General features: G+C 45.3%; 1 protein-coding gene across 13 annotated transcripts in view; it reads left to right on the forward strand.

Moving 5' to 3' along the window:
* The window catches only part of LOC124018429 (proto-oncogene vav-like), an 85,040-nt gene that overhangs the window by 13,859 nt on the left and 56,181 nt on the right, over window positions 1-15,000 (forward strand). For 12 of the 13 annotated variants that reach the window (XM_046333750.1, XM_046333749.1, XM_046333741.1 and 9 more), the window contains exons 3-7: window positions 364-480; window positions 8,204-8,262; window positions 9,165-9,230; window positions 10,152-10,260; window positions 10,851-10,943. In XM_046333750.1, coding sequence (XP_046189706.1) covers window positions 364-480; window positions 8,204-8,262; window positions 9,165-9,230; window positions 10,152-10,260; window positions 10,851-10,943 — 444 coding nt within the window. The remainder of the gene's footprint in view (window positions 1-363; window positions 481-8,203; window positions 8,263-9,164; window positions 9,231-10,151; window positions 10,261-10,850; window positions 10,944-15,000) is intronic. The other variant, XM_046333751.1, reaches the window with a different exon arrangement.

A 15,000-nucleotide genomic window follows, 5' to 3' on the forward strand; every position in this document is an offset into this window, starting at 1 on the left:
TTCAATATGATAACTGAACCTATGAAGTGTGACTCAATGGCTTGTGAATAACCTGATATGATTGGCTTCTGTAGTTCCTGTGTCTTAACTAACATGATATGATTAGCTTCTGTAGTTCCTGTTTCTTAACTAACCTGATACGATTGGCTTCTGTAGTTCCTATGAGTTAAATAACCTTATCTGATTGGCTCCTTTAGTTCCCGTGTCTGAAAAACCTGATATGATTGGCTTCTGTAGTTCCTGTGTCTGAAATAACCTGTTCTGATTGGCTCCCTGTAGTTCCTGTGTCTGAAATAACCTGTTCTGATTGGCTCCCTGTAGTTCCTGTGTCTGAAATAACCTGTTCTGATTGGCTCCCTGTAGTTCCTGTGTCTGAAGAACATCCGTATGTTCCTGGGGGTGTGTCAGGAGAAGTTCCACCTGAGGAAGACTGAACTGTTTGAAGCCTTCGACCTGTTTGATGTCAGAGACTTCGGCAAGGTGTGTGTGTGTGTGTGTGTGTGTGTGTGTGTGTGTGTGTGTGTGTGTGTGTGTGTGTGTGTGTGTGTGTGTGTGTGTGTGTGTGTGTGTGTGTGTGTGTGTGTGTGTGTGTGTGTGTGTGTGTGTGTGTGTGTGTGTGTGTGTGTGACATCACCTCACCCCATCTGAACTCTCTCTCGTTTTACATGTACATTTTTTGTAATTTAGCAGACGCTCTTATCCGGAGAGACTTACAGTTGCAGAACATTCATCTTCAGATAGCTAGGTGAGAAGCCCATTCATCTTCAGATAGCAAAGTGAGACGACCATTCATCTTCAGATAGCTAGGTGAGACGACCATTCATCTTCAGATAGCTAGGTGGGACGACCATTCATCTTCAGATAGCAAAGTGAGACGACCATTCATCTTCAGATAGCAAAGTGAGACGACCATTCATCTTCAGATAGCTGGGTGGGACGACCATTCATCTTCAGATAGCTAGGTGAGACGACCATTCATCTTCAGATAGCTGGGTGGGACGACCATTCATCTTCAGATAGCTAGGTGGGACGACCATTCATCTTCAGATAGCTGGGTGGGACGACCATTCATCTTCAGATAGCTAGGTGAGACGACCATTCATCTTCAGATAGCTAGGTGGGATGACCATTCATCTTCAGATAGCTAGGTGGGACGACCATTCATCTTCAGATAGCTGGGTGAGACGACCATTCATCTTCAGATAGCTAGGTGGGACGACCATTCATCTTCAGATAGCTAGGTGGGACGACCATTCATCTTCAGATAGCTAGGTGGGACGACCATTCATCTTCAGATAGCTAGGTGGGACGACCATTCATCTTCAGATAGCTAGGTGGGACGACCATTCATCTTCAGATAGCTGGGTGAGACGACCATTCATCTTCAGATAGCTAGGTGAGACAACCACATACAGTACATTCATATTCAGACCCTTTGACTTTTTCCGTTACGTTACAGCCTTATTCTAAAATGGCTTAAAGAGTTTTTCTTCCTCATCAATATACACACAATACTCCATAATGACAAAGTAAAAACAGGTTTTTAGAAACTTTTGCAAATGTATAAAAAATGTAAAATGTAAATATTATATTTACATAAATATTCAGACCCTTTATTCAGTACTTTGTTGAAGCACCTTTGGCAGCGATTACAGCCTCTAGTCTTCTTGGGGTATGAAGCTACAAGCTTGGTACACCTGTATTTGGGGAGTTTCTCCCATTCTTCTCTGCAGATCCTCTCAAGCACTGTCAGGTTGGATGGGGAGCGTTGCTGCACAGCTATTTTCAGGTCTCTCCAGAGATGTTCGGTTGGGTTCAAGTCCGGGCACTGGCTGGGCCACTCAAGGAATTTCAGAGAATTGTTCGGAAGCCACTCCTGCGTTGTCTTGGCTGTGTGCTTAGGGTCGTTGTCCTGTTGGAATGTGAACCTTCGCCCCAGTCTGAGGTCCTGAGCACCCTGTGTCATGTTTTGTCATTAATTATCATGTCTTGTCCCTGTGCTTCCCCTTCTATTCGTTTCCCTCTGCTGGTCTTATTAGGTTCTTTCCCTCTTTCTATCCCTCTCTCCCCCTCCCTCTCTCACTCTCTCGCTCTCTCTTCTCTCTGTTATGCAGGTGAATGAGGACCCAAACGCGACTTGGCGAAAACAGAGTTTTTAATCCAGTAAAGATACTTTACAAAACAAAAGGCATAATACTACTCGTAAAGACGAGAACAGACTGGAGACTTGATCAAGAACTGCAGGTTGCCTCGGGAAGGCACTTGAACCTAGCAGACTCAGACACCTGCTCACCACGCAGCATCTGAGGGAAACACGACACGACAGGGCAATACATAGACACAGCACGGTGAATTATAGACAAGGATCCGACAGGGCAGGAACGGAAAACAAGGAGAGAAATAGGGACTCTAATCAGGGAAAAGGATCGGGAACAGGTGTGGGAAGACTAAATGATTGATTAGGGGAATAGGAACAGCTGGGAGCAGGAACGGAACGATAGAGAGAAGAGAGAGCGAGAGAGTGAGAGAGGGAGGGGAGAGAGAGGGATAGAAAGAGGGAAAGAACCTAATAAGACCAGCAGAGGGAAACGAATAGAAGGGGAAGCACAGGGACAAGACATGATAATTAATGACAAAACATGACACCCTGGAGTAGGTTTTTTGGCAAACTCCAAGCAGACTGTCATGTGCCTTTTACTGAGGAGTGGCTTCCGTCTGGCCACTCTACCATAAAGGCCTGATTGGTGGAGTGCTGCAGAGATGGTTGTCCTTCTGGAAGGTTCTCCCATCTCCACAGAGGACCTCTACAGCTCTGTCAGAGTGACCATCGGGTTCTTGGTCACCTCCGTGAGCAAAGCCCTTCTCCCCGATTGCTCAGTTTGGCCGGGCGACCAGCTTCTTCCATTTAACAATGATGGAGGCCACTGTTCTTGGGGACCTTCAATGCTCCAGAATGGTACCCTTCCCCAGATCGGTGCCTCGACACAATCCTGTCTCGGACCTCCACTGGCAATTTCTTCGACCTCATGTCTTGGTTTTTGCTCTGACATGCACTGTCAACTGTGGGGCCTTATATACACAGGCGTGTGCCTTTCCAAATCCTGTCCAATCAATTGAATTTACCACAGGTGGACTCCAATCAAGTTGTAGAAACATCTTAAAGGGTGATCAATGGGAACAGGATGCACCTGAGCTCAATTTCAAGTGTCATAGCAAAGAGTCTGAATATTATGTAAATTAGGTGCCTTATGTAAATTAGGTGCATTATGTAAATTATGTGCCTTATGTAAATTAGCTTGTGAAAGTATTCACCCCCCTTGGCATTTTTCCTATTTTATTGCCTTACAACCTGGAATTAAAATATATATTTTTTGAGGGGTATCATTTGATTTACACAACATGGCCACCCCCTCCTCTTTGAAGATGCAAAATATTTTGTAAACATGATGAACTGGAGCTCAATTGCGAGTCTCATAGCAAAGGGTCTGAATACTTATGTAAATTAGGTGCCTTATGTAAATTAGGTGCATTATGTAAATTAGGTACATTATGTAAATTAGGGAATTTATGTTTTTACATGTTTAATACATTTCGTAAACATTTTTAAAAAATCTGTTTTTTACACTTTGTCATTATGGGTTTATTGTGTGTAGATTGATGAGGATTGAAAAAAAAAAAGTTATTTAATCCATTTTAGAATAAGGCTGTAACGTAACAACATGTGGGAAAGGGGGAGGGGTCTGAATACTCTGTTTCACAGTCTAGTAGGAAAAGACAACAGGTTTTATTCAGGAGGGGCGGAACGGCCAAGAGGGCTCGGGGTTGTTGAGTCTGAAGGGAGGAGCAGTTCCCCTTGCTGTCGTCTGAACGTGTGCGTGTGTGTGTGTGTGTGTGTGTGTGTGTGTGTGTGTGTGTGTGTGTGTGTGTGTGTGTGTGTGTGTGTGTGTGTGTGTGTGTGTGTGTGTGTGTGTGTGTGTGTGTGTGTGTGTGTGTGTGTGTGTGTGCGTGCGTGCGTGCGTGTGTGTGTCGTCTTTGACATGGGGGTTACAGCAGTTTTCTTTCGTTTTATACTGCTCCCCCCTCACAGTCTGCAGTTTCCTGTCAACGTGTCACCACGGTTACCATAAGCCGACCCAGTTACAGGAACAAGGCTTGTTTCTCTTTGAGACCCCAGAACACAGTCATAACACAGCACATAACACAGCCATGACACAGTCAGAACACAGCCCAGAACACAGTCAGAACACAGCCCAGAACACAGTCATAACCTTTAAACAGCACAGTCAAGGGGCGTCCACATACTTATGGCCATACAGTACCAAGTATTTAAACAGCACAGTCAAGGGGTGTCCACATACTTATGGCCATACAGTACCAGTCTTTAAACAGCACAGTCGAGGGGCGTCCACATACTGTTGGCCATATAGTGTCCATACAGTACCAGTCTTTTGTCTCTCAGCAGTTGGTTGAGCTGCTCTTTTCATTCTCCTCTACTTCGGGTTTCACTTCTCTCTCTCTCTCGCTCTCACTTCTCTCTCGCTCTCTCCCTCTCACTTATTTCTCTCCCTCTCCCTCTCTCTCTCTCACTCTCACTTCTTTCTCTCTCTCTCTCTCTCTCTCTCTCTCTCTCTCTCTCTCTCTCTCTCTCTCTCTCTCTCTCTCTCTCTCTCTCTCTCTCTCCCTCCCACTTATTTCTCTCCCTCTCCCTCTCTCTCTCTCACTCTCACTTCTTTCTCTCTTTCTCTCTCTCTCTCTCTCTCTCTCTCTCTCTCTCTCTCTCTCTCTCTCTCTCTCTCTCTCTCTCTCTCTCTCTCTCTCTCTCTCTCTCTCTCTCTCTCTCTCACTCTCACTTCTTTCTCTCTTCTTCAAGACGCTGTAGTTTCGGTCTCTCTCTCTCGATCCAGTTGCTGAGTCATTGCAAAACTGTAAGACAGAGAGGGAGCAATAGAAGCATTCCAGTATATTGTCCTTCTCGTTTCCTTTCATAAATAGGTTCCGTGTTCTGTCTGCTAAACAGCTCACCACCAGCAAAACGACAGCAATTAAATATCTAACATATTTATCTAAAAAGTATCTTTATATCGTTCTATGTCATCCCTATGTCTCCCTATGTCTCCTTATGTCATCCCATGTCTCTCTATGTCTTCCCATGTCCCTGTATGTCATCCCATGTTTATCTATGTCATCCCATGTCTCGCTATGTCATCCCATGTCTCTCTATGTCATCCCACGTCTCTCTATGTCATCCCATGTCCCTGTATGTCATCACATGTCTCTCTATGTCATCCCATGTCTCTCTATGTCTTCCCATGTCTCACTATGTCTTCCCATGTCTCACTATGTCATCCCATGTCTCTCTATGTCTTCCCATGTCTCTCTATGTCATCCCCCGTCTCTCTATGTCATCCCACGTCTCTCTATGTCATCCCATGTCCCTGTATGTCATCACATGTCTCTCTATGTCATCCCATGTCTCTCTATGTCTTCCCATGTCTCCCTATGTCATCCCATGTCCATCTATGTCATCCCATGTCTCTCTATGTCTTCCCATGTCTCTCTATGTCATCCCATGTCCTTGTATGTCACCACATGTCTCCCTATGCCATCCCATGTCTCCCTATGTCTTCCCATGTCTCTCTATGCCATCCCATGTCTATCTATGTCTTCCCATGTCTCCCTTTGTCATCCCATGTCTCTCTATGTCATCCCATGTCTCTCTATGTCATCCCATGTCCCTGTATGTCATCCCATGTCTCTCTATGTCATCCCATGTCTCTGTCATCCCACATCTCTCTATGTCATCCCGTGTCCCTGTATGTCATCCCATGTCTCTCTATGTCATCCTACGTCTCTCTATGTCATCCCATGTCTCTCTATGTCACCCCACATCTCTCTATGTTACCCCTTGTCTCCCTATGTCATCCCATGTATCTCTATGTCATCCCATGTCTCCCTATGCCATCCCATGTCTCCCTATGTCTTCCCATGTCTCTCTATGTCATCCCATGTCTCTCTATGTCATCCCATGTCTCTCTATGTCATCCCATGTCCCTGTATGTCATCCCATGTATCTCTATGTCTTCCCATGTCTCTCTATGTCATCCCATGTCTCTGTCATCCCACGTCTCTCTATGTCATCCCATGTCCCTGTATGTCATCACATGTCTCTCTATGTCATCCCATGTCTCTCTATGTCTTCCCATGTCTCACTATGTCTTCCCATGTCTCACTATGTCATCCCATGTCTCTCTATGTCTTCCCATGTCTCTCTATGTCATCCCCGTCTCTCTATGTCATCCCACGTCTCCCTATGTCATCCCATGTCCCTGTATGTCATCACATGTCTCTCTATGTCATCCCATGTCTCTCTATGTCTTCCCATGTCTCCCTATGTCATCCCATGTCCATCTATGTCATCCCATGTCTCTCTATGTCTTCCCATGTCTCTCTATGTCATCCCATGTCCTTGTATGTCACCACATGTCTCCCTATGTCATCCCATGTCTCTCTATGTCAACCCATGTCTCTCTGTCTTCCCATGTCTCTCTATGTCATCCCATGTCTCCCTATGTCATCCCATGTCTCTCTATGTCATCCCATGTCTCCCTATGCCATCCCATGTCTCCCTATGTCTTCCCATGTCTCTCTATGCCATCCCATGTCTATCTATTTCTTCCCATGTCTCCCTTTGTCATCCCATGTCTCTCTATGTCATCCCATGTCTCTCTATGTCATCCCATGTCCCTGTATGTCATCCCATGTCTCTCTATGTCATCCCATGTCTCTGTCATCCCACATCTCTCTATGTCATCCCGTGTCCCTGTATGTCATCCCATGTCTCTCTATGTCATCCTACGTCTCTCTATGTCATCCCATGTCTCTCTATGTCACCCCACATCTCTCTATGTTACCCCTTGTCTCCCTATGTCATCCCATGTATATCTATGTCATCCCATGTCTCCCTATGCCATCCCATGTCTCCCTATGTCTTCCCATGTCTCTCTATGTCATCCCATGTCTCTCTATGTCATCCCATGTCTCTCTATGTCATCCCATGTCCCTGTATGTCATCCCATGTATCTCTATGTCTTCCCATGTCTCTCTATGTCATCCCATGTCTCTGTCATCCCACGTCTCTCTATGTCATCCCATGTCCCTCTATGTCATCCCATGTCTCTCTATGTCATCCTACGTCTCTCTATGTCATCCCATGTCTCTCTATGTCACCCCACATCTCTCTATGTCATCCCATGTCCCTTTATGTCATCCCATGTCTCTCTATGTCATCCCATGTCTCTCTATGTCATCCCACATCTCTCCATGTCATCCCATGTCCCTGTATGCCATCCCATGTCTCTCTATGTCACCCCTGTATGTCATCCCATGTCTCCCTATGTCATCCCATGTCTCTCTATGTCATCCCATGTCTCCCTATGCCATCCAATGTCTCCCTATGTCTTCCCATGTGTCTCTATGCCATCCCATGTCTCTCTATGTCTTCCCATGTCTCCCTTTGTCATCCCATGTCTCTCTATGTCATCCCATGTCTCTCTATGTCATCCCATGTCCCTGTATGTCATCCCATGTCTCTCTATGTCATCCCATGTATCTTTATGTCTTCCCATGTCTCTCTATGTCATCCCATGTCTCTGTCATCCCACGTCTCTCTATGTCATCCCATGTCCCTCTATGTCATCCCATGTCTCTCTATGTCATCCCACGTCTCTCTATGTCATCCCATGTCTCTCTATGTCATCCCACATCTCTCGATGTCATCCCATGTCCCTGTATGTCATCCCATGTCTCTCTATGTCATCCCATGTCTCTCTATGTCATCCCACGTCCCTGTATGTCATCCCATGTCTCTCTATGTCACCCCTGTATGTCATCCCATGCCTCTCTATGTCATCCCATGTCTCTCTATGTCATCCCATGTCTCTGTATGTCAACCCATGTCTCTCTATGTCATCCCATGTCTCTCTATTTCATCCCATGTCTCTCTATGTCATCCCATGTTTCTCTATGTCACCCCTGTACGTCATCCCATGTCTCTCTATGTCATCCCATGTCCCTGTATGTCAACACTTGTCTCTCTATGTCATCCTATGTCTCTCTATTTCATCCCATGTCTCTCTATGTCATCCCATGTCCCTGTATGTCATCCCATGTCTCTCTATGTCACCCCTGTATGTCTGTGTTTCAGGTGATAGATACCTTGTCCATTCTGTCCCAGTCCCCCATCTCCATCCAGAAGGGTTTCCAGTAAGTTACTCTATAAACTCAACCATTCTCCTTTCTTCTTTATTGGAATGTAGAACACTACCTCTATAAACTCAACCATTCTCCTTTCTTCTTTATTGGAACGTAGAACACTATCTTTATAAACTCAACCTTTCTCCTTTCTTCTTTATGGAACACTACCTCTATAAACTCAACCATTCTTCTTTATTGGAACGTAGAACACTACCTTTATAAACTCAACCATTCTCCTTTCTTCTTTATTGGAACATAGAACACTATCTTTATAAACTCAACCTTTCTCCTTTCTTCTTTATGGAACACTACCTCTATAAACTCAACCATTCTCCTTTCTTGGAACGTAGAACACTATCTTTATAAACTCAACCATTCTCCTTTCTTCTTTATTGGAACATAGAACACTATCTTTATAAACTCAACCTTTCTCCTTTCTTCTTTATGGAACACTACCTCTATAAACTCAACCATTCTCCTTTCTTGGAACGTAGAACACTATCTTTATAAACTCAACCATTCTCCTTTCTTCTTTATTGGAACATAGAACACTATCTTTATAAACTCAACCTTTCTCCTTTCTTCTTTATTGGAACGTAGAACACTACCTCTATAAACTCACCCATTCTCCTTTCTTGGAACGTAGAACACTACCTTCATGTCTTCTCTCTCTCCCCACCTCCCCCATCTCTCTCTCTCTCTCTCTCTCTCTCTCTCTCTCTCTCTCTCTCTCTCTCTCTCTCTCTCTCTCTCTCCACCTCCCCCCTCCTCTCTCCGCTCTCACTCCCCACCTCCCCCTCCTCTCTCTCCTCTCTCTCTCTCCCCACCTCCCCCTCTCTCTCCGCTCTCTCTCCCCACCTCCCCCATCTCTCCCCACCTCCCCCATCTCTCTCCCCTCTCTCTCTCTCCAGGTATTTCCCAATAGATGGCTGTATTGCTGATGATGACATCTACAACGGTCTCTCTGACCAGATTGAGTAAGTTACTGTGTGTGTGTGTTTAAAAACTTTTTTTTTTAAATCGTACCTTTATTTTACTAGGCAAGTCAGTTAAGAACAAATTCTTATTTTCAATGACGGCCTAGGAACAGTGGGTTAACAGTGGGTTCAGGGGCAGAACGACAGCTCGGGGATTTGAACTTGCAACCTTTTGGTTACTAGTCCAACTCTCTAACCACTAGGCTACCCTGCCGCCCCATGTGATGTTGAATCATAATGACTAATTTGATCCTCCCTCTCTCTCCCCCTCCCCTTTCTCTCTCCCTCCCCTCTCTCTCATCCTCCTCTCTCTCTCTCTCTCCCTCCCTCCCCTCTCTCTCTACCTCCCCCCTCTCTCTCCCTACCCTCTCTCTCTCCCTCCCTCCCCTCTCTCTCTCCCTCCCCCTCTCTCTCCCTCCCCTCTCTCTCTCCCTCCCCTTTCTCTCTCCCTCCCCTCTCTCTCATCCTCCCCCTCTCTCTCCCTTCCTCCCCTCTCTCTCCCTTCCTCCCTCTCTCTCCCCCTCCCCTTTCTCTCTCCCTCCCATCTCTCTCATCCTCATCTCCTTCCCTCCCTCTCTCCCTCCCCCTCTCTCCCCCTCTCTCCCCCATCTCTCTCCCTCCTCTCTCTCCATCCTCTCCCTCCCCCTCCCCCCTCTCTCTCCCTCCTTTCCCTCCCCCTCACCCCTCTCTCCCCCTCCCCTCTCATCTCCTTCCCTCCCTCCCCTCTCCTTCCCTCCCCTCTCCTTCCCTCCCTCTCTCACCCCCTTGCTCTCTCCCTCCTCTCTCTCTCTGTCCCTCCCCTCTCTCTCTCTCTCCCCCCTCTCTCTCCCTACCCTCTCTCTCTCCCTCCCCTTTCTCCCTCCCTCCCCTCTCTCTGTCCCTCCCCACTCTCTCTCTCCCTCCCCTCTCTCCCCCTCTCAGTGAAACAGTGGACGAGGATGATGACCTTTATGACTGTGTGGAGGATGAGGAGAATGAGGGGGATGAGATATATGCAGACCTGATGAGGGCCGATGAGCCATCGGAGACGGTGAGAGAAGACAACGGTCAATGCTACCAGAGATGTGTTAACTGAGCTACATTGTTTTCACACTTAAAGGATGGGGGAGCTGTTTTTACACTCGGGAATGGTCATTTTACGGTTGTGTATTGGTTCTGTTATGGTTTTGTTATGGGTTTGTTATGGTTTTGTTATGGTTGTGTTATGGTTGTGTTATTGTTGTGTTATGGTTGTGTTATGGTTGTGCTGTGGTTGTGTTATGGTTGTGTTATGGTTGTGTTATGGTTGTGTTATGGTTGTGTTATGGGTTTGTTATGGTTGTGTTGTGGTTGTGTTGTGGTTGTGTTGTGGTTGTGTTATGGTTGTGTTATGGTTGTGTTATGGTTGTGCTGTGGTTGTGTTATGGTTTTGTTATGGTTGTGTTATGGTTGTGTTATGGTTGTGTTATTGTTTTGTTATGGTTGTGTTATGGTTGTGTTATGGTTGTGTTATGGTTGTGTTATGGTTGTGTTATGGTTTTGTTATGGTTGTGTTATGGTTGTGTTATGGGTTTGTTATGGTTGTGTTATGGGTTTGTTATGGTTGTGCTGTGGTTGTGTTATGGTTGTGTTATGGTTCAGCAGAAGATGGAGGTGGATAAGAGAGAATGCTGCCTGCAGGAGATCAGACTGACAGAGGAGAAATACACTGACACGCTGGAGTCCATATTACAGGTATTACTGTTTCTCTCTGTCCTCCTGGAGTCCATATTACAGGTATTACTGTTTCTCTCTGTCCTCCTGGAGTCCATATTACAGGTATTACTGTTTCTCTCTGTCCTCCTGGAGTCCATATTACAGGTATTACTGTTTCTCTCTGTCCTCCTGGAGTCCATATTACAGGTATTACTGTTTCTCTCTGTCCTCCTGGAGTCCATATTACAGGTATTACTGTTTCTCTCTGTCCTCCTGGAGTCCATATTACAGGTATTACTGTTTCTCTCTGTCCCCCTGGAGTCCATATTACAGGTATTACTCTCTCTCTCTGTCCTCCAGGAGTCCATATTACAGGTATTACTGTTTCTCTCTGTCCTCCTGGAGTCCATATTACAGGTATTACTCTCTCTCTCTCTGTCCTCCTGGAGTCCATATTACAGGTATTACTCTCTCTCTCTGTCCTCCTGGAGTCCATATTACAGGTATATTACTGTTTCTCTCTGTCCTCCTGGAGTCCATATTACAGGTATTACTGTTTCTCTCTGTCCTCCTGGAGTCCATATTACAGGTATTACTGTTTCTCTCTGTCCTCCTGGAGTCCATATTACAGGTATTACTGTTTCTCTCTGTCCTCCTGGAGTCCATATTACAGGTATTACTGTTTCTCTCTGTCCTCCTGGAGTCCATATTACAGGTATTACTCTCTCTCTCTCTGTCCTCCTGGAGTCCATATTACAGGTATTACTCTCTCTCTCTCTGTCCTCCTGGAGTCCATATTACAGGTATATTACTGTTTCTTTCTGTCCTCCTGGAGTCCATATTACAGGTATTACTGTTTCTCTCTGTCCTCCTGGAGTCCATATTACAGGTATTACTGTTTCTCTCTGTCCTCCTGGAGTCCATATTACAGGTATTACTGTTTCTCTCTGTCCTCCTGGAGTCCATATTACAGGTATTACTGTTTCTCTCTGTCCTCCTGGAGTCCATATTACAGGTATTACTGTTTCTCTCTGTCCTCCTGGAGTCCATATTACAGGTATTACTGTTTCTCTCTGTCCTCCTGGAGTCCATATTACAGGTATTACTGTTTCTCTCTGTCCTCCTGGAGTCCATATTACAGGTATTACTGTTTCTCTCTGTCCTCCTGGAGTCCATATTACAGGTATTACTGTTTCTCTCTGTCCTCCTGGAGTCCATATTACAGGTATTACTCTCTCTCTCTCTGTCCTCCTGGAGTCCATATTACAGGTATTACTGTTTCTCTCTGTCCTCCTGGAGTCCATATTACAGGTATTACTGTTTCTCACTGTCCTCCTGGAGTCCATATTACAGGTATTACTCTCTCTCTCTGTCCTCCTGGAGTCCATATTACAGGTATTACTCTCTCTCTCTCTCTGTCCTCCTGGAGTCCATATTACAGGTATTACTGTTTCTCTCTGTCCTCCTGGAGTCCATATTACAGGTATTACTCTCTCTCTCTCTGTCCTCCTGGAGTCCATATTACAGGTATTACTGTTTCTCTCTGTCCTCCTGGAGTCCATATTACAGGTATTACTGTTTCTCTCTGTCCTCCTGGAGTCCATATTACAGGTATTACTGTTTCTCTCTGTCCTCCTGGAGTCCATATTACAGGTATTACTGTTTCTCTCTGTCCTCCTGGAGTCCATATTACAGGTATTACTGTTTCTCTCTGTCCTCCTGGAGTCCATATTACAGGTATTACTCTCTCTCTCTGTCCTCCTGGAGTCCATATTACAGGTATTACTGTTTCTCTCTGTCCTCCTGGAGTCCATATTACAGGTATTACTGTTTCTCACTGTCCTCCTGGAGTCCATATTACAGGTATTACTCTCTCTCTCTCTGTCCTCCTGGAGTCCATATTACAGGTATTACTCTCTCTCTCTCTCTGTCCTCCTGGAGTCCATATTACAGGTATATTACTGTTTCTCTCTGTCCTCCTGGAGTCCATATTACAGGTATTACTCTCTCTCTCTGTCCTCCTGGAGTCCATATTACAGGTATTACTGTTTCTCTCTGTCCTCCTGGAGTCCATATTACAGGTATTACTGTTTCTCACTGTCCTCCTGGAGTCCATATTACAGGTATTACTCTCTCTCTCTCTGTCCTCCTGGAGTCCATATTACAGGTATTACTGTTTCTCTCTCTCTCTCTCTGTCCTCCTGGAGTCCATATTACAGGTATATTACTGTTTCTCTCTGTCCTCCTGGAGTCCATATTACAGGTATTACTGTTTCTCTCTGTCCTCCTGGAGTCCATATTACAGGTATTACTGTTTCTCTCTGTCCTCCTGGAGTCCATATTACAGGTATTACTGTTTCTCTCTGTCCTCCTGGAGTCCATATTACAGGTATTACTCTCTCTCTCTCTGTCCTCCTGGAGTCCATATTACAGGTATTACTCTCTCTCTCTGTGTCCTCCTGGAGTCCATATTACAGGTAAATTACTGTTTCTTTCTGTCCTCCTGGAGTCCATATTACAGGTATTACTGTTTCTTGTCCTCTGGAGTCCATATTACAGGTATTACTGTTTCTCTCTGTCCTCCTGGAGTCCATATTACAGGTATTACTGTTTCTCTCTGTCCTCCTGGAGTCCATATTACAGGTATTACTGTTTCTCTCTGTCCTCCTGGAGTCCATATTACAGGTATTACTGTTTCTCTCTGTCCTCCTGGAGTCCATATTACAGGTATTACTGTTTCTCTCTGTCCTCCTGGAGTCCATATTACAGGTATTACTGTTTCTCTCTCTGTCCTCCTGGAGTCCATATTACAGGTATTACTGTCTTCTCTCTGTCCTCCTGGAGTCCATATTACAGGTATTACTGTTTCTCTCTGTCCTCCTGGAGTCCATATTACAGGTATTACTGTTTCTCACTGTCCTCCTGGAGTCCATATTACAGGTATTACTCTCTCTCTCTGTCCTCCTGGAGTCCATATTACAGGTATTACTCTCTCTCTCTCTGTCCTCCTGGAGTCCATATTACAGGTATTACTGTTTCTCTCTGTCCTCCTGGAGTCCATATTACAGGTATTACTGTTTCTCTCTGTCCTCCTGGAGTCCATATTACAGGTATTACTGTTTCTCTCTGTCCTCCTGGAGTCCATATTACAGGTATTACTGTTTCTCTCTGTCCTCCTGGAGTCCATATTACAGGTATTACTGTTTCTCTCTGTCCTCCTGGAGTCCATATTACAGGTATTACTGTTTCTCTCTGTCCTCCTGGAGTCCATATTACAGGTATTACTGTTTCTCTCTGTCCTCCTGGAGTCCATATTACAGGTATTACTCTCTCTCTCTCTGTCCTCCTGGAGTCCATATTACAGGTATTACTGTTTCTCTCTGTCCTCCTGGAGTCCATATTACAGGTATTACTGTTTCTCACTGTCCTCCTGGAGTCCATATTACAGGTATTACTCTCTCTCTCTCTGTCCTCCTGGAGTCCATATTACAGGTATTACTCTCTCTCTCTGTCCTCCTGGAGTCCATATTACAGGTATTACTGTTTCTCTCTGTCCTCCTGGAGTCCATATTACAGGTATTACTCTCTCTCTCTGTCCTCCTGGAGTCCATATTACAGGTATTACTGTTTCTCTCTGTCCTCCTGGAGTCCATATTACAGGTATTACTGTTTCTCTCTGTCCTCCTGGAGTCCATATTACAGGTATTACTGTTTCTCTCTGTCCTCCTGGAGTCCATATTACAGGTATTACTCTCTCTCTCTGTCCTCCTGGAGTCCATATTACAGGTATTACTGTTTCTCTCTGTCCTCCTGGAGTCCATATTACAGGTATTACTCTCTCTCTCTGTCCTCCTGGAGTCCATATTACAGGTATTACTCTCTCTCTCTCTGTCCTCCTGGAGTCCATATTACAGGTATATTACTGTTTCTCTCTGTCCTCCTGGAGTCCATATTACAGGTATTACTGTTTCTCTCTGTCCTCCTGGAGTCCATATTACAGGTATTACTGTTTCTCTCTGTCCTCCTGGAGTCCATATTACAGGTATTACTGTTTCTCACTGTCCTCCTGGAGTCCATATTACAGGTATTACTCTCT

Source organism: Oncorhynchus gorbuscha, unplaced genomic scaffold, assembly GCF_021184085.1.
Source record: "Oncorhynchus gorbuscha isolate QuinsamMale2020 ecotype Even-year unplaced genomic scaffold, OgorEven_v1.0 Un_scaffold_510, whole genome shotgun sequence".
NCBI lineage: Eukaryota > Metazoa > Chordata > Actinopteri > Salmoniformes > Salmonidae > Oncorhynchus > Oncorhynchus gorbuscha.